The sequence below is a fragment of the Hemiscyllium ocellatum genome, chromosome 16, assembly GCF_020745735.1.
Source record: "Hemiscyllium ocellatum isolate sHemOce1 chromosome 16, sHemOce1.pat.X.cur, whole genome shotgun sequence".
Taxonomy (NCBI): Eukaryota; Metazoa; Chordata; class Chondrichthyes; order Orectolobiformes; family Hemiscylliidae; genus Hemiscyllium; species Hemiscyllium ocellatum.
Window position 1 is genome coordinate 17,582,399 of NC_083416.1, and position 20,819 is coordinate 17,603,217.

At 40.9% G+C, this 20,819-nt stretch overlaps 1 protein-coding gene across 1 annotated transcript in view; it reads right to left on the minus strand.

Annotated features, from left to right (window-relative positions):
* The window catches only part of lcp2a (lymphocyte cytosolic protein 2a), a 174,026-nt gene that overhangs the window by 42,499 nt on the left and 110,708 nt on the right, over positions 1-20,819 (minus strand). The window contains exons 12-16 of the mRNA XM_060837487.1: positions 14,759-14,784; positions 13,116-13,138; positions 9,536-9,643; positions 6,762-6,789; positions 6,613-6,625 (exon numbers count right to left, since the gene is read on the minus strand). Coding sequence (XP_060693470.1) covers positions 6,613-6,625; positions 6,762-6,789; positions 9,536-9,643; positions 13,116-13,138; positions 14,759-14,784 — 198 coding nt within the window. The remainder of the gene's footprint in view (positions 1-6,612; positions 6,626-6,761; positions 6,790-9,535; positions 9,644-13,115; positions 13,139-14,758; positions 14,785-20,819) is intronic.

Here is a 20,819-nt window from a genome sequence, read left to right on the forward strand (position 1 = left end):
GAATTCAACATGAGCAAATGCGAGTTCTTGCACTTTCGAAAAAAGAATAAAAGCGTAGACTACTTTCTAAACGGTGAGAAAATTCGTAAAGCCAAAGTACAAAGGGATCTGGGAGTGCTAGTCGAGGATTCTCTAAAGGTAAACATGCAGGTTGAGTCCGTGATTAAGAAAGCAAATGCAATGTTGTCACTTATCTCAAGAGGGTTGGAATATAAAAGCACTGTTGTGCTACTGAGACTTTATAAAGCTCTGGTTAGGCCCCATTTGGAGTACTGTGTCCAGTTTTGGTCCCCACAACTCAGGAAGGACATACTGGCACTGGAGCGTGTCCAGCGGAGATTCACACGGATGATCCCTGGAATGGTTGGTCCAAGCTACGAGGAACAGCTGAGGATCCTGGGATTGTATTCATTGGAGTTTAGAAGATTCAGGGGAGATCTAATAGAAACTTACAAGATAATACATGGCTTGGAAAGGGTGGAAGCTAGGAAATTGTTTCCGTTAGGTGAGGAGACTAGGACCCGTGGACACAGCCTTAGAATTAGAGGGGGTCAATTCAGAACAGAAATGCGGAGACATTTCTTCAGCAAGAGAGTGGTGGGCCTGTGGAATTCATTGCCGGGGAGTGCAGTGGAGGCCCAGACGCTAAGTGTCTTCAAGGCAGAGATTGATAAATTATTGATGTCACAAGGAATTAAGGGCTACGGGGAGAATACTGGTAAGTGGAGTTGAAATGCCCATCAGCCATGATTGAATGGTGGAGTGGACTCGATGGGCTGAATGGCCTTACTTCCACTCCTATGGCTTATGGTCTTATGGTCTATAAGCAACAATGATTGACTGAGCTAAGTGATCCACAACAAGGTCATCTGATCTAAGCTCTGCAATACTGATGCATCTAGTTGTGAATGCAGGTTGAGAATTAAATAACTCTTTGGAGGAGGAGGCTCCATGAATATCCCCATCCTCAATGATGGAAGAGCACATCAGAACAGAAGATAAGGCTAACGCACTTGCAACAATCGTTAGCCAAAGGTATCAAGTGGATGATCCATCTTGACCTCCTCCTCTGGTCCCCAGTATCATAGATACCAGTCTTATGCCAGCTTGGAGCACTCCACATGATATTAAGAAACAGTTGGAAGCACCAAACACAACAAAGCCTGTGAGCCCTGACAGCAATAGTACTGAAGACTTGCCACTTGATCCAGAACTTGCCACTCACCTAGCCAAGCTGTTCCAGTACAGCCATACACTGACATTCCTAACGATGCAGAAAATTATCTAAGTATATCTGTACACAAAGCAGGACTAATCCAACACCATCAATTACCACCTCATCAGTTTACTCTCAATCATCAGGGAAGTGATGGAAGATATCATCAATAGTACTATCAAGCAGCATCTGTTTAGCAATAACCTGCTCGGTGACACCCAGTTTGGGTTCCACCAGGGCTACTAAGATCCTGACCTTATTAAAGCCTTGGTGATAACTAGGAAAAAAGAGCTGAATTCAGAGGTGAGATGACAGGGACTGTTTATGAGATCAAAGCTGCATTCAACTGAATGTGGCATCAAGAAGCCCTAACAAAACTACAATCAATGGGAATCAAGGGAAAAAGCTTTTTAACGTTAAACCAGGCAAATAGGAAGATGGCTGTGGTTGTTGGAGGTTATTTATTTCAGCTCATGGACATCTCTGCAGGAGTTCCTCAGGGTAGTGTCCTAGATCCAAACATCTTCAGCTGCTTTGTCAACAACCTTCCCGCCATCAGATCAGAAGTGGTGATCTTCGCCAATGATTTCACAATGTTCAGTACCATTCACAACCCCTCAGATATCAAAGTAGTCATTGTTCAAATGCAACAAGATCTAGGCAATATGCAGGCTTGGGGGGACAGACAAGTGACCTTCATGTCACACAAATGCCAGGCAATGGTCATTTTCAATCAGAGACAATCCAGGCATTGTCCTTTGACATTCAAAGGCATTACCATCACTGATTTCTCCACTATCAATGTCCTGGGCATCCCTGGTGAAGGGCTTATGCCTGAAACATCGATTTCTTACTCCTCAGATGCTGCCTGACCTGCTGTCCTTTTCCAGTACCACACTCTTAATTCTGATCTCCAGCATCTGTCGTCCTCACTTTCTTCTGGGGATTATTGTTGACCAGAAATTCAACTGAACTCACCAGATAAACATAGTGGCTACAAGAGCAGGTTCCAGGTGAGAAATACTGAGACAAGTAACTCACCTCCTGACTCTGCAAATCCTGTCCACCATCTACAAGGCACAAACTAGGATATTCCCCACTTGCATGGATGAGTGCAGTTCCAACAACACTCTAGAAGCTTGACACCTTCCAGGACAAAGCAACCTGCTTGACTGGCACCACATCTACAGATATCCATGCTCTCCATCACAGATGCACAGTAGCAGCAGTGAGTACTATCAACAAGATACACAGCAGAAATTCACCAAAGATCCTTAGACAGCACCTTCTAAACCCACAATCACTTCCATCTAGAAGGACAATGGAAATACATGAGAAGACCACCACCTGCAAAGTCTCCTCCAAGCCATTCACCATCCTGAATTGGAAATATGTTGCTGTTCTTTCCCCATTGCTGGGTCAAAATCCTGGAATTATTTCCCTCAGGGCATTTTGGGGCCTACCTAAAGCACATGTACTGCAGCAGTTCAAGACGGCAACTCACCAGCACCTTATCAAGGACAACTTGAGACGGGCAATAAATACTGGCGCAGCCAGCAACATCCATGTCCCATGAGTGAATAAAACAAAAGCTTGTGTAACAAACATAAGCCCATAAACAGAACAACGGTAATACTGTGAGGTGAAGAAAAACCTCCAGTGACTATACACATCAAAATGAAGAGAAAGTACAACTGGCAGGGAAATGCAAGATGCTATGAAGCTTCCCAGCTCTGTGTCATCAAAATGACCTATGGGTGCAAATACTATCCTGTCAACATTAAAGAAAGCATTCTGTGCAGGAAAATTGGCCATTTGAGAAAGATGTGCTAAATTAAAATTTCTACTTTTACATTTTCAAAACATAATGAAGAATCTCTGTCAGAAGACTAACAAAGTATTTTCTTGGTAAGATCAATGATTCCGACCATGCGCACTGGAATACAGGTATATGTATTTACAGACACTTCAGGAACTTTAAACTAACTATTGGAATCAGTATAACTGTCTCATCAGTCAATAAACTGTGGCTGCCAATATATTGCCTCTATATGAAAGTAAGGATATATGAACTTGGAACATCAGTAGGAAATTCAAGCCTGCTCCAACGTCTTTGTCTCAACTTCATTTTCCTGCCCACTCTCCATAATCCTTCAATCCTTCACAAATTAAAAATCTGACTATCTCCTCCTCAAATTTACTCATTTCCTGGCATCCATTTCATTCTGGGGTAGGGGAATTCTACAGATTCACAACCCTTTGAGAAAAATAATTTCTCTTTGTATCTCTGATTTATTTCTGCTACCCCTTATCCTAAATCTCATTCAAGATTGCCCCACATGAGCAAACATCTGCTTTATATCAACTTTAGCAATCCCCTTTAATATATTGCATACCTCAATTAGATTTCCTCTTATTATTTTAAATTCTCGTGAGTATAGGCCAAAACTGCTCAATCTCTCTTATGAACACCCCTCATCTGTAGAATCAATATACTGAACCTCCTCTGAACTATCCTCAATGCAACTACATCCCTTCTCAGTTAAGGGGACCAATATTGCATGCAATGCTCCAAGTGTGGTGCCTTGTACAATTGCAGCAACATTTCCTTACTTTTATACTCTATTTCTTTAGAAACAAATGCCCAAATTCCATTTGCCTTCTCTATTGTGTGCTGACACTGCTTACTAATTTTCAATGCACAAGGACAGCCAGATCCCTCAATAGAAAATCAGCCACCATGTCTAGGAAAAATCATATTAAATGTCAAGAGAAAATTACAGGCAACACCCCAGGAAAGGGGAAATCTGACACTGTAGACATCCTATAGAATGCAGAATCAGGAATTCTCTTCTTTACGTGGAAGAGGTTGTACAGATCTCAAATTCTTCAGGATACTAAAATAAGTTAATCAGCATAAGTTCAAGAATTGCTCAGGCATGAACTCTCCTTACTAAATCCATGCTGACTTCTTCTAATCCAATCCTGCATTTCCAAGAGTTTACAAATCTCATCCTTATTGCGGTTAGCCTAATTGGTCTATAATTTTCCATCTTTTGTCTTGATCCTATCTTGAACAAAAGGGTTACAACAGCGATTTTCCAATCATCTGGAGATTTCCCTGACTCCAGTAACTTTTGAAAGATCACAACCAACACCTCCACTATTTCCTCAGCCACTTCCCTCAGAACTCGAGGATGTAGCTCATCGGGGCAAGGAGATTTATCAATTTTTAGACCTTTTAGCTTTTCTAGAACTTTCTGAATTGTAATGGCTACCATACTCAATTCTGCCCTGACTCTCCTTGATTGTTGGGATATTACTTCTATCCCAACTCATGTCTTCCACTGTGAAGACTGACACAAAGTACTTATTAATTTCTTCAGCAATTTCCTTATCTTCTTCCTGCATCAATTTGGAGCAGCCCAATGTCTACTTTTGCCTCTCATTTGTTTCTTATGCATTGAAAGAAACTTTTACTATCATTTCTAATATTACTGGCTAGTCTACTTTCATTTTTGATCCTCTCCGTCCTTATTTCTCTCTTTATTATTTGCTCTGTTTGTTTTTGTAGTCTTCCCAATCTTCTGATTTCCCAGTGCTCTTGGCCACTTTTTAGGCTCTCTCTTTTTCTTTGATACATTTCCTGACTTCCTTTGTCAGCCATGGCTGTCTAATCCCACCCCCACCCTCATCCCAGATAATCTTTCTTTTCTTTGGGATGAACCTCTGTACTGTATCCTCAATTACACCCAGAAACTCCTGCCATTGTTGCTCTACTGCCTTCTTTGCTAGGCTCTACTTCTAGTCAATTTTCGTCAGTTCCCCTCTTGTGGCCCTGTAATCACTTTTTTATTTAACTGTAACACCATCACATCTGATTTTGCTTTCTCTCTTTCAAACTGCAGACTGAACTTTACCATATTATGATCCCTGCCTCCTAAGTGTTCTCTTACTTTAAGATCTTTTATAAAGTCTGGCTCATTACATAGCACTAAGTCCAGAATAGCCTTCTCCCTTGTGGACTCCATCACAAGCTGTTCCAAAAAGCCATCCTGTAAGCATTTCATGAATTCTCTTTCTTTGGATCCACTGGCAACATTATTCACCCAGTCCAGCTGCATATTGAAGTCCCCCACGATCACCGTGACCTTTCCTTTCTGACATGCCCTATCTATTTCCCAGTACATCTTGTGCCCCTGGTCCTGACCGCTGTTAGGAGGTCTGTACATAACTCCCGTTACGGTTTTTTGCCTTTATGGTTCTTCAACTCCATACACACAGACTCCACATCATCTGACCCTCTGTCATTCAGTGCCATCGATTTAATTTCATTCTTAACCAACAAGGCAACCCTGCCCCCTATGCCCACCTCCTTGTCTTTTCGATAAGTTGTAATTCCTTGGATGTTTAACTGCCAGTCCTGAACCCTCTGCAACCATGTCTCTGTGATGCTTACCACATCATAATCATTCATGATGATTTGTGCTGTTAATTCATCTACTTTGTTACAAATACTACGAGCATTCAGGTAAAGCACCTTAATGCTAATTTACTTATCCACATGATTTTCATGATCTCTAGAAATATGATCTACATTCTTTTTTGCTTCATTCCTACCCAGCCATGAATTTAAACCCTGCGCACATGCTAACCTGCTGCTTATCTTTCTACTTGACTCCATTGTCCTTGTCGTTTTCCCTTTCCCCTCCCCCCCCTTGTTCCTTGTTCAAGTGGCATGACTGTACTTGGTTTCTTTCTGGAAAATCTTTGCCTTTGCTTTGATGCAATTTTTTTAGATACTGTCTCTTTATGAGACCCTTAAACAAACTGCTAACAAAGCTTACTTATTTCTTAACCTGTGCTCCTTCAGCTTCTTTGCAGTCTTCTGTTTCTGAAGCTTTCTGTTACTAATATTAAGCCACTCAGGTCATATATGGGCAAGTAATTCTAGCCTTTTAGCATTTTAGCTCCTTACCTCAAGGCCAGCCTGAAAATATTGTCTTTCCATTTAGGATAAGAGAATTGGGGAAGAATATTATCCTGTTATGTGCACTTCCTTGATCTTTATTGTGAGCTTTACCTGCAACTCTCCAATTGGCAACCTCTCAATAAACTTTCTAAAAGCTCATTGAAACATCCAGCTCAGGAGTATGTCACGGTGCTCTTGTTCTGATCAATCACATGCCATTGCTGCCCTTGAATTAAAATTATACTGACAAGGTTTTCTGAAAGTTGATAACACTGGAGCTGGGAACTAGGAATTTCACATTTTCACATATATACCACTTGATATTTAAGATCCTGCAATTTTGTTTTTATCAAGAATGTAAAGGTATACCTCAGCACAAATACATTGATTGATAAAGAGACTTATCTGATAATTGTTTACTCACTATCTTCTTCATCCTAAGAATGAAAAGAGATATGTATTGTTAGAGAATAGCCTTGAAATTCAACTTCCATAAATAACAAAATAAATATAATGTAGATTCAGACATAAGAAAAGAATTGTAATTTGTTCCAGTAAACAATAAACTCTTACCTCAAGTCTTCTGTCCGGTATACTTGGTCTGATAAACAAAAAAGATGAAGATCAATATTTCTTTCAAAAGATTGAAATTACTTCTCTGAAAGGGGATGCTTCAAGTTAGATTAAAGATTTTTCACCAGCGGTGTCTGAGTTTTTACTTTATCCAGCTTTGACTCAATGATAGTTGGTTGAAATCATTGTAGGAGAAAGTGAGGTCTGCAGATGCTGGAGATCAGAGCTGAAAATGTGTTGCTGGAAAAGCGCAGCAGGTCAGGCAGCATCCAAGGAACAGGAAGTTCGACGTTTCGGCATTCCTGAAGAAGGGCTTATGCTCGAAACGTCGAATTTCCTGTTCCTTGGATGCTACCTGACCTGTTGCGCTTTTCCAGCAACACATTTTCAGCCCTGAAATCATTGTAGACATGGTTTAGCTGTTTTAATCCAATTAACAGTCAGTGCGATCTATACTACAAGATTACAATACTGATGTTTTTACTGCTTCTTATTAGTCATGTATGTGGTTGACCCTTAACTGCCATCGCTACCTATTCAGTTTAAGGGCCATTAGGAGTGTGCAATAAACACTGACCTGATCAATGATGCACATTAATGAAACGGTTGCATTAGTAGCATACACACATATAGATCAATGTGAATGTGCAATAATGTAAACTAGGTGGTATTGAATCAATGTCCTGGTTAATATCTACCCTTACTTAATGTTCCCATTGATAGAAGTGATTTAACTCAATCTGGTGAATTGCTATTTGATGTCTTCCACAATCATAATGCAAACCCACCAATACTGAATTGTTACCCATAACACTGTACAACCTGAAAGTGATTATTAGATGACAAGAATTTGGTCAGATGTGAGTAAGTTTCTTATGGAGTCAGGGAGCTTTATACCAAGTACAGACAGGCAAAGTTGTTCCACTGTGAGATTACTGGTGTTGCCAGAGTTATGACGCATTTGATGGGAAGGGTCTCAGTGAACTTGTACTGCATATTTGTAGATTCGATTTCCCACTGTACCCACTCCCAAAACTGGAATTTTTATTTATCTCAAAGGGCGTTCAATCTCACAGACAAATTAATTTTGATCAGTTCATTGAAATTGCTGCTGCAACAACGATCCCATATAGTTAAGATCATTGTTCGTCTCATACCATACCATCCCACACAAGTTTGACAAACAGATTATGTAAAAGCTGAATAATTTGCACATTTTCATGGATTTATAACTATTTTATTGCTAAACCATAGTTCACTACACCTGAATCCTTTTATCCAAAATCCAACTGCCTGTTGGGAGAAACCACAGCACTTTATATTTCCTAGAGATGTTGCGACACACCTCTGGAGTAAGAGACATTTAACCCACCTCTTGGCTCAGATATAGGGTCACTACCCACTGCACCAAAAGAGTTCCTGAAAACCCAGCATTTTTGTTTCTCTTATCTCTGGATGGTTTTCTTTTTACAACCAACAAATTACCCATGTTGCAAATTAAAAGAATAATTATCAAGTGCTACCCATGCAGCTCCACAACAACAAATAAAGGGGAAGGTAAATTAAAATAGAATTGGAGGGGATAATAATGCACTCCAAATCCTATGGTGCCCAAATCTCTCTAAAGACTACAAGGGTGGAAAACCCAATACTTTACAAACTTTATTTTTCTAATCTGTTCTGAGATGTTACTATACACCTCTTAAGCAGGTGGGACCTGAACACGGAGCATTCAGTCCGGGGGTAGAGACCTTATTAATGCACCAGAAGAGTCCCCAGTACCTCTTTCCGACATCGAGAAGTGCTATTGAACACAACTAAAGAGCTCTTGTCCCACTACCACATCACCATGGGACGTTTCACCTTTTCACCACCACTTATCACTCGTGTTTCTGATTAATTAATTTACCTGTAGACCCTGTCAAGACAAAGGCAAGTGACAAAAAGATGAGGGAGGAAAGCCCAACAATTAGTATTTTTTCATCAATCTGTTCAGAGATGTTATTACACACCCCTGGAGCAGGTGGGACTTGAAACCATGCTTCCTGGTTTAGATGTAGGGATACGATCATTGTGCCACAGAGCTTCTAAAACTCATCACTTTTTAAAAATCTGTTTTCTTAATCAATCTGTTCAGAGATATTATTCTACATATCTACAGCAGGTATGACTTGAACTTGGATCTCTCAGTCCAGGGTTAGGGATAGTACCACCACGTCACATGAGCCCTAGGTTAAAACCCAACTTTCACTTCTTTTCCTTCCACTTTTTTCCCCCCAAATCACCAATCCTTAAGGGTCTAATCTTTTTAACTTAATCTATTTTTTCTAATCAACCTGTTCAGTAATGCTATTGCACATCTCTGCAGCAGGTGAGACGTGAACCCAGACATCCTGGTCCAAGGGTTTGGGATATTACCACTACACAACCACAGGGCACACCAAAATGTTCCATCCTCTCCATTGGGGATTTGAACCCCACTCTTCTACATGTCAGGCAGGGTTACTAACAACTATACTACCAAGGACTCTAAGGTTAACTCTTGGAGCTTTAAAGTGAAGCACTGGAACCACTGGCGTAAAACTGAAGATTTAAACAGAGCCTCTAATGAGCATCATCTGTCCTCAGTTAATTCATGGTTTATCCCTAAAGGAACCTGCATGGCTAGCATTGTCATAACATATTGACTATCAGATAATACAGCACTCTACCCAAACCCCAACACACCAATGTCCTGAGCTGTTAAGGTTCTGGAAATGACCATGAACTCCTACCTTGGAGATGTTTGCCTGCGACCCAATGATGAATTACTTCTGTCTACTGGCATGGTTGGTTTCGGCATCCGAGAGGATGTGGGTTCGGGTCTGTTGCCAAAAGGAGGCCTACACATGTTGAAAAGGAACAGCTGAATTTCTTTTGCAGTGAAGGAGAACTCATCAAAAAAATATAGAGATAAGAATTTCACCATGTCAGCTTGGCTCAGTGACACGTCAGTCATTCAACCTCGCGTACAGGACCTGATTGCAAGACTGACTGACATGTCACCACAATACTGAAGGAGTGCAGCACCATCAGAATTGCCATCATTTGGGTGAGATGTTAAAGCAAGATCCTGTCTCTGCCCATTCAGGTGGGTGCAAAAGATCATAAAGCCGTATTTGAAAAAAGGTTGGGAGTTTCCCTGGATAACATTTAAACAGCTTAATCAAAGCTGATTAAAAATTAATTTCTCACATTGCTGTCTGTGGGTAATCTATTGTTGTCTTCCATGTTCAGTTATCACACTGCAAATGTACTTCAGAAATGTTAGAATTAAATGAAAAAAGCACAACATAAATTCAAGTTGTTTTTTTCTTGAATTATAAAGACCAGGAAAATTCCAGGAATGACTTCCAATCTGTGCTGATTTGAATTTGGTAGTGGGTGGAAATGATGAGACTCACCTTAACGTTTCTCATAACAACTAATGAAGATTTCTTCTTCTGATCACCATTTCCACACTTGGTTGGTGAATGAAGACCATGAACAGGTATTTCAGTGGTGATCCTTCCAATAGGATAACACACTCATTGGACACTCATTGTGAAGGGTCCCTATACCAGGGCAAGGTATGAGCGTCCAGTCAATCCTTTCATAGTTACAGTCTTAGGACCAAACCTACAATATACGACTTAAAACACTAGTTATATCGATCACTTTGATCTTTATTTTGTATTTCAGGACAAAATCTGCCTAATTCCTGATGTATTTATAGCTTGTAAACGTGTCTTATGCTTCTGCTATCCTGGGCGAATCCCTTCATTGTTTGAAATATTTCAAAAAGCTTGACAAATAAACTGTTTTGCAAATTACCTCAACATCTTTGTCGATACTCTTTCAGTTAGCAGATTAACAGATCAAAGAATACTCCTGACTATGTTTTAATATTTTTATTCTTTCATGGGATGTGGGCACTGCTGGCAAGGGTGGCTTTTGTTACACATCCTTAATTACCAAGGAACCACGTGTTTTGTTAGGTCATTAAAGAGGGGACTTATGAGTCACCTGCATTGTTGTGGGTCTGGAGTCACATGTAGGTGGAGCCAGGCAAGATTGGCAGATATCCTTCCTTTCAGAACCAATAGGGAATCAGATGGGGTTTTACAGCAAGGCTGACAGTTGGTATGATCTCCATTATGTGAACAGGTTTATGTTCAGGATTTAACTGAATTCAAATTCCTGCCATGGTAGGATTTGAACTTGTGTCCCCAGAGTATTGACTTATGGCCTTTGGTTAACTAGTCCAGTGACATCACTGCTATGCCACCCCCTTTTTTTAAACAGATAGGACAGCCTTAGGAGAGTTTTATCCAAGGAAGATAAATATTAGAATAGGAATGAATATGAATTTTTTTTCACCAACTTCAATCTGCTGAAGTTGGGTTTCATTTTTACAGCTTATCAAGCGTGCTGAGGTTGAGGTTACTTGACCTTCCCATCCAACAACTAGGATAGGTGGTCAGTATCCTTTGTTATCCTATTTGCTATTCCACTTGAATAAAGACTTGAACTTGTACAGCATCTTTCACAACCTCACCATACCCCAAAGTGTTTCATTGACAATTAAAAGCTTTTGAACTGCAGTCACTGTTTTAAAGTAGGAAACATGGGAACCAATTTACACAAAGTGAGTTCCCACAGAGACAACGGCAAGATATTAATACTCCTGATCTTTTAGAAATATTGCTGTGGAATCTCTTACATCCAGCTGAGAGAGAGGGGCAGATGGGGCCTTGGGATAATGTCTCATTTGAAAGCTAGCACCCCCAATGACACAATGCTCCATTAGAATTACACAGACTGTGAGCCTGGATTAAAATTTCATGATGAAGTGGGCTCTGAGCCCACTGTTAGCAACCACACTCATCTCCACAGTCTTTTGGAGGCTCCAGGGAATATGCAACAAGTGCTTCCATGTATGGAGTGGCAGAAACTATATTGGAAAGCATAATCTTGAAATGAGTTGAGTTCATGGTCTACAGTCCGAATAAACGATGATCTCGATCACTGCATTGCCTACTCCCAAAGATAATTCATTTAAATAACCACACTGATCAACCAAAATAAGAAGTAAAAACACCCAATTCTCATTCATGATAATGACTGCACATCAAAGGCTATAACTAAAGATCAAATTTAAGAAGGCATCAAACCAGACAGGGAATAGCTCATGATTTAAACGACATAAAGTACGGAATAATGACCACTTACAAGGGTGACACAAGAAGAGAATATTGGGTGACATAAATTAAATTACACTGAAATGACTGAGAATGAATTTGAGAGCTTGGGGTTTTATTAAACCTGGTTGTCAACATGTTAATTAGCTGTTATCAGGAATTATTTTATAAACAGTGGTTAACGAACTAGACAAGAGAGAAAAATACAAGTGTGAATAAGTCATATTTGAACTGTACAGTGTTCTGTTCAGACCACACATTGTGTTCATGGAAAGCACAAGAGATATTCAATTCTTCGAATTGGTGGAGAACAGCAACTAACTGCTATTAGTTTTGTGAGGAATTATTAAAACATTTGGGTTTTATAGATTTCACAGGCACAAATTTGACTAGGTTTTCTGTGGTTAACGTTTGAGGATTAAGGATGAATAAATTTTGCTTGCATTCCTTGTAAAAAGAAAGAATGATGGTCTGATCAAAATCTTCAAGAAGTATGGAATGATTACAGCAGAAAAGGCAGCTATTTAGCCTATTTAGATGCTGCTGGTTTTCTGTAAGGACAATTTAGTGAGTCCCTCTCCCTCATCCACAGACTGAGGAATATTTCCTCGTCAGGTACTCATGAGGCAGATAGAAACACTCATCTAGTGAAGGAAACCAGAATAAAAGGGATATGACTTTAAAACAAAGCAAGGAGTGAGATGGAAGCATTTTTCTCAGACAAAATGTAGGAAATCAGGAACTCTATCCCATATGGTACTGGATTAAACAAAGTTTTCAAGCCCGGAATTGATAGAATTTTGTCAGGTTAAGGTGCCAAGGTATATGGAACAATACTGGGTAAATAGAGCTGGACTGTGGACATGCCACGACCTAAGTGAAAAGACAGAACAGTTTCGAGTGGCCGAATGGCATTCCCCTGTTCCTGCAAGAGGAAGTGATTGTCATGCATTTTTCTCTGTTTTGTTCCAGCCTCCAAGTGACATGGTGACCAATGCCTGGGGAGTGTGTGAGGCACAGTAAGTGACCTGAACCTGGATACTCAGGGTTGTGTGGATCCCTGCTGACCGGTGCTCAGGCAGAAGAGGAGAAGAGAGTATTTCAAGTGAAGAGGTATTTCTGGAACATAGCTTACCTTGGTGGACCTGGCATGGCAGGCTGAGGAAACAGAAAAACACAATGATGATGAGAAGACAGCCTATATGCACATATATAAATATATAAATATGATAAAACATTTAATACAGAAGATGCTTATCAAACCAAATTTAATTTATGAACTAGTTGAAAATGTGTTGCTGGAAAAGCGCAGCAGGTCAGGCAGCATCCAAGGAACAGGAGAGTCGACGTTTCGGGAAGCTATTTGCCCGAAACGTCGACTCTCCTGTTCCTTGGATGCTGCCTGACCTGCTGCGCTTTTCCAGCAACACATTTTCAACTCTGATCTCCAGCATCTGCAGACCTCACTTTCTCCTCCTAATTTATTAACTACTCAACTGTAAATACGAGTAACTGAGTTTTCTCCCTTGTATTGTCCTCTGTTCAACCTCTTGTTATTTGATGGATGGGACAACTGTGAAATACATTGCCGGAGAATATTTAAGAAGTGGTTGATTTTAACTCCAGTGCTTTTCCTTGTGGGACATGTGATATTCCTGCACCTCCTGGCACCCACAAACGAAAGTGTAAAATAAAGAACTTTCTGAGTCCCAGATCTCTCCAGTCTGAGAATTGGGGGTTGGGAGAGAAAGAGGGCAGCACCACTCCCAAGTCTGCAATATCATCAAAAATCTCTGCATGGGTAAAAGCCAGGGAACCTGGGCAACTTCTGGTACCAAAGGGAACTTTAACTCCTTACTAAAGCAGAAAGGGTTAATCCATTCTTCCTCCAACAAAGCAACAGCAAGTTACCTTGCGGAAAACAGCTGATGATATGTAAATACTCAGACAGAATATCTAAACTCCTGAAATCTGGGACTTGAACCTGTGCACCTTTACATCATTGTCATACCTTTGATATCATTGCTACTGTCTAATCCTGGGTCCCCCACCTCAACATGTAACTCTGGATTTCACTCATATTGGCCACACTGATTATCATCACACTGTCAGGTACACTGGACACAATCAGTGACTTGTCCCTCTTCTTATTTTTTGTTCCCTGTATCTTTGCTGACTTGGTTCTTTTTTAGATCAGATTCTATCCCAGTGTGATCCGGGATCAATTGATTCTGTTTTAGTTTTGATCATTCAAAGGGAAATGCTCCAGTCTTGTTTGCTTGGATCCAGTATTCCCACCGCAGCCCTCACATCCTTAGACCCCACCATTCCAAACTGTCATGTCCAGTGAGGTTCTCCCATTTGTTTGGTATTGTATATGTGCATTAGATGGGAATCAAATCAGCTAGAGGTCCAGTTTTCTAATGACATAACAGAAAGTGGGTCTCGTGGTCCTTGATGTTAGAAATCTGTACAGCCAAATTCTGCATACTGTTTCATTGTCTATTTTCATTAGAGAAATTAAAATTATTTACTGTTTATACGTATTTAATAATTCTCTAATATTAGTGAGAAGGTTCTTCTTATTTAGAAATATATTTCAGGAATCAACCTATTTTAAAGAATGTTTTTCTGCATTGCACTTAACTTTCTTTATAATGCAAAACATACCTCATGTTAGTTCAATTACAAACCAGGTTAATCTCTCAGACACTCAGACAATGAAAAGGAGACAAAGGGAGGTGTTCGCTCAGATAATGAAATGAAATGTCCTCTTACCTTTTCTGGAAATGGAGATTTCTTTCCTGAAAAAAAAATCATAAATAGGAGGTATTAAAGTTTCTTATGAGAATCAAGTAAGTCAAGTGGTTGACATAGTGAGTCAATGGTTAGCTCTACTGTCTCATAGTGCCAGAGACCCAGGTTTGATGCCACCCTTGGGTGACTGTCTGTATGGAGTTTGTAAATTCTCCCCATGTTTGCATGGGTTTCTTCCAGGTGCTCCAGCTTCCTTGCAAAGTCCAAACTTTAGGTGGATTAGCCATGGGAAATGTAGAGGTGAGATGGTTTCAGAGGATTGGTGTGGACTTGACAGGCTAAATGACCTGCTCCCACACTGTAGGAATTCTTTGAAGTTACAGACCATAGACAGACATAATCAGAGAACAGACAAATAGAAATTACTGCCAAATGTGATAACCAGGCATGTATTATGGGTAAATTTTCATTGTTTATTCAAAGAAGAGGAGCCAGAATTTACACCAAGCATTTCCAAATTTTATGTCACCATTATAATGATAATTATCTTGTTCTCCATTGACAGCTACTACATGGCATGATAGTACAGTTGCTAGCATTGATGTCTCACAGTGCCAGGGAACCAGGTTCAATTCCAGCGTCAGGTGACTGTCTGTGTGGAGTTTGCACATTCTCCCTGTGTCTGCATGAGTTCCTGCCCAGTGCTCTGGTTTTCTCCCACAGTCCAAAGGTATGCAGGTTAGGTGAGGTGGATTAGCCATGCCAAACAGCCCTGTTGTGTCCAAGGATGTATAGGTTAAATGGATTAGCCATAGTTAGATATGGGGATATGGTGGGGAGCTGGGTCTGGCTGGGATGCTCTTCAAAGGGTTGGTGCAGACACAATGGGTCAAATGGCCTCTTTCCCACGATAGGGATTCTGTGAATCTATTACCTCCAGCACTCTGTATCCTAACCACACTGCATTAAAAAATGCCACAACTTTGCTTTCTTCTCTAATCACCTTTAATCAGTGCCTTCTGATTTTTGACTCTTCAGCCAAAAGGTACAGTTTTTCCCTCTCCAGCTCCCTCATGATATTGAATCTTCATGAAGACTCCTCTAAATTTTTTCCAAGGAGAACTGTCCCAGGGATATAGGGCCTGACAGAGACAGACTTAAGGATCATTGTCCCCACCACCGCCTCCACCTCCTCCCACATCCCCCCCCTCCCCCACATACACACACACACACACACACACACACACACACACAAGCACGCACAGCGACACTGCTACCATAGCTCAGAAATTCAGATTCTTTAACATCAACTTTCTTCAACACCAATGACATCTTTCCCCCATTCAACATGATCCCGGATGATCTCCTATCCCAATTTGATCCTCCCACTTTCTTCTCACACCCTTTGACACTTTTAGCTTCTAGAAATCTATCTTTTTCATTCTGAAATATATTCAAAGACTGTGTCTCCATAGATTTCTCTGTTGTAGAATTCCAGTGGTTCATCACTCTCTGAGTTAAGGAGCTGAAGGAACAGTGCTCTGAAAGGGAGAGGATTTATGAACATCTGGCTAGGAATAATATGATCAAGGATAGTCAGCATGGTTTTGTGAAGGGCAGATCGTGCCTCACAAACCTTATTGAGTTCTTTGAGAAGGTGACCAAGGAAGTGGACGAGGGTAAAGCATGTGGTGTATATGGATTTTAGCAAGGCATTCGATAAGGTACCCCACGGTAGGCTAATGCAAAAACTACGGAGGTATGGCATTGAGGGTGCATTAGAGGTTTAGATTAGGAATTGGCTGGCTGGAAGGAGACAGAGGGTAGTAGTTGATGGTATAGGTTCATCTTGGAGTGCAGTTACTAGCGGTGTTCCACAAGGATCTGTTTTGGGACCATTGCTGTTTGTCATTTTTATAAATGACCTAGAGGAGGGGCTTGAAAGCTGGGTGAGCAAGTTTGCGGATGACACGAAAGTCGGTGGAGTTGTGGACAGTGAAGAGGGATATGGCAGGTTACAACGGGATATAGATAAGTTGCAGAGCTGGGCAGAAAGGTGGCAAATGGAGTTCAATATAGCTAAGTGTGAAGTCATTCACTTTGGTAGGAGTAACAAGAAGATGGATTACTGGGCTAATGGTAGGCTACTTGGTAGTGTGGATGAGCAGAGGGATCTTGGTGTCCATGTACACAGATCTCTGAAAGTTGCCACCCAGATAAATAGTGCTGTGAAGAAGGCATATGGTGTACTGGGCTTTATTGGTAGAGGAATTGAGTTCCGGAGTCCTGAGGTCATGTTGCAGTTGTATAAGACTCTGGTGCGGCCTCATCTGGAGTATTGTGTGCAGTTTTGGTCGCCATACTATGGGAAGGATGTGGAGGCATTGGAACGAGTGCAGAGGAGGTTTACCAGGATGTTGCCTGGCATGGTAGGAAGATCGTATGAGGAAAGGCTGAGCACTTGGGGCTGTTCTCATTGGAGAAAAGAAGGTTTAGGGGAGATTTGATAGAGGTGTACAAGAACATTAGGGGTTTAGTTGGGTTGACAGTGAGAACCATTTTCCGCTAATGGAGTCAGCTGTTACAAGGGGACACAGCTTTAAATTAAGGGGTGGTAGGTATAGGACAGATATTAGGGGTAGATTCTTTACTCAGCGGGTTGTGAGTTCATGGAATGCCCTGCCAGTAGCAGTGGTGGACTCTCCCTCTTTATGGTCATTTAAGCGGGCATTGGATAAGCATATGGAGGTTATTGGACTAGTGTAGGTTAGGTAGGCTTCGGTCGGCGCAACATCGAGGGCTGAAGGGCCTGTACTGTGCTGTATTTTTCTATGTTCTATGTTCTATGTTCTAAATTCTGACACCTCAATCACTTGTTCTGCACCCTTCCACTGCTGTGGCCATCCTGTAACAAGTCTGTCTAGCCCTGTCAGAAATTTATATGCATTGACTGCCATCCCAGGAATCATTCAGGTAAATCTTCACTGCACTTTTCCTCTCTGGCAAGTGTATCTTTTCTTACATAAGGAGACCAAAACTGCTCACAATACTCCCTGTGTGGTCTCAGCAATCATGTGCAGCTGTATAAAGGAAAAAAAAACTGTGGATGGTGGAAATCAGAAACAAAACAGAAATTTCTAGAAAACTTCAACAGGTCTGGCAGCATCTCTGGAGAGAAATCAGAGTTAATGCTTAGGTCTGGTTTACGTGCAACCCATCCCTCTTGTACAGGTCATCCCTGCCCCAGAAGACATCCCAGTGATCCAAGATTAAACAATGACTGTAATCCAAAGAGTCAACAACATCAAACAGTTTAAGCTTCCATCTAGTAGCATTGTGGAAGTTACAATTGTATAGAAGCTTAAACTGGCTGCTAACATGAAGCTTGATGCAAGAAAACCTATTTTTGATTTTTAAGTACAATAAACTGAAGTAGAAGATGGGCTATAATAACTGAGGTACTAGTAAAGTTTTGCAACTTGAAAATTTGATGCTGCACATTAGTGATGATGTGGAGGTGGCAGTGCTGGACTGGGGTGGACAAGGTCAAAAGTCACACAACACCCGATCATAGTCCAACAGGTTTATTTGAAATCACAAGCTTTTGGAGCACTGCCCTTTCTTTAAGTGAATTTATTCAGGCACAGAACTTATAGGCAGAGAGATAAAGGGCAGAGACATCAAAGGATCATACAAATGGTGTGACTGGAATGCCGAATATAAGCCCCTGCAGGTGATCAAAAGTGTCAGGTAGAGTGAGTAAAGTACCAACAGCTGAATAGTAACCAAAGTGGATGACCTATAATCTGATTAAATGAGGCAGAGAGATAACAACAAAAATTTAAAACAAGATGGTGCTGGAGACAAACCAAATGGTTGGAATAACAGTCACATGGCAAGGGTCCAACCAAAATAAAAAGTAATCCAAAACTGTACAAACTAATTAAGGTCAAGAGATTAATAACAGGTTATCAATGTGATGGTGCTGAAACAGGACAGTAAGGAAGATTTTACAGATATAGAACAGTGTGGTGGGGTCACATGTAGCATGACATGAGCCCAAGATCACTGTTGAGGCTGTCTTCATGGGTACTGAATTTGGCTATCAGATTTTGCTATGCAATTCTGTGTTGTTGTGTATCTTGAAGGCTGCCTTAGAAGACGTTTACCCGAAGATCGGAGGCTGAATGTCCTTGACTGCTGAAGTGTTCCCCGACTGGGATGGAACATTCCTATCTGGTGATTGTGACATTGTGTTCATTCATCTGTTGCTGTAGTGTGCACTTGGTCTCGTCAATATACCATGCCTCGGGGCATCCTTGCCTGCGATATATGAGGTAGACAACATTGGCTAAGTCAGATGAGTACCTGACTCAGGTGGTGTTCCCACGTGTGAAGGTAGTATCCATCTTGATGATTTGACATGTTCTGGAGTGGATGTGTGGAAGATTAGAAATGTAGTTTCTGCAGGTGCGGGAGGGGGTGTAGTAGGGGGAAGGGAAGGGGAACATTACACAAACGGTCGCGGGATTCTTGCAGCATACTTAAGGCTAAGATTTTAACGAATATAGAGGTTTTTGTTTAAGAAATAGTTTTAAACTAAGAAATAACTTTAAAGTGTTATAGTTGACCACAAAAGAAGCGTAGGGGCATTTCACAATAAAGTTTATAGTATGATAAGAGAAACTGGATAAAAGAACAAGCTGTAACAAACAAGGAACAAAGAATGCAGACATACAAGGACAGCAGGATGACCAGATAAGAAAATAACTAGAGAAAAAAAACAAGTGAGGTAACCGGCTTACGAAAGGATGGGAAAAGGGAGGCATGATTCCGCAACTTGCAAACTGAATAAGAATGCTTACATGCTTTGTTTTCGCGTGCATTTTTGCTTGATTGTAGAGGTGTCCGGTACTTGTAAGGCCGTAATAAATTGTTCTTGTTTTCAAGGCTTTCTGTCTGGCTGATTTGTGAGTGAGTTCTGTTTCTCACAATTGCCATGGCAGAGGTACGTGGTGTTGTGGTTGATGTTGCCCTGAAGACTGGGTAGATTGCTGCAAATAAGGTGTGAATAAGGTTTGGCAGTTGTTTGAAGGTGAGAAGTGGAGGGGTAGGGATAATCTTGGTGACATGCACATCGTCATCGATGATGTGTTGAAGGCTGCAAAGAACATGGCGTAGTTTCTCTGCTCCAGGGAAGTATTCAACAACGAAGGGTGCTGTATCAGTTCTGTCCCATGTCTATATTCTGAGGAGGTTGTTGCGTTTTTTAAAGTGGGACATCGGAAGTCATGATTGATGAGTTGAGAGTCATATCCCATTCTTATGAGGATGTCTTTCAGCATCTTTAAGTGTCTAATCAGTTTCTCTTCGTTTGAGCAGATCCTGCATATATGTAGGGCTTGTCCACAAGGAATGGCTTCTTTAATATGATTAAGTTGGAAGCTGACATTGTGCAGCATTATTAGGTTATCCGTAGCATTGCGATAGAGTGAGGTACTGAGGCATCCATCCTTGATGGAAATGCATGTGTCCAAGAATGAAACTGACTCTGAAGAGTAGTCTATGGAAAGTCTGATAGCGGGCTGAAACTTGCTGATATCATTATGTTGTCATTTCAGCAATGCCTCGCCGAGAATCTCACATAGTACTGAGCTCTGCAATTTTATATTCTTTGATGGAGTAGTGAGGGAAAGAATTGAGACTGAGAGCCCCTGAGTGTATTGAGTTAAGGAAATTGATTGGTTAATATGTAGATATAAACAAACATTATGTGTGAAGGCAGCAGGCAGCAGAGAAACATCTAGAGCCTGCTCACAGAAAGCATTAATCTGTCCCTCTCTCTCTTTGCCTCAGAAAATACAAAGATGCTCAAAAGAAAGAATTCACACAAGAAAAGATCTAGGACTGTCTAATTAAACATCAAATCAATGAATGACCATCACCCTACAGGCAACATCGTCACATCAATGCTCAAAATTAAAATAAGCTGTGACAGACAATGTAATGCGCTCATCAAATGTGGACTTATTTTTGACAGGGTACATTTTAAGTTACGTAGCAGTAGATTAGAAATCCTTTC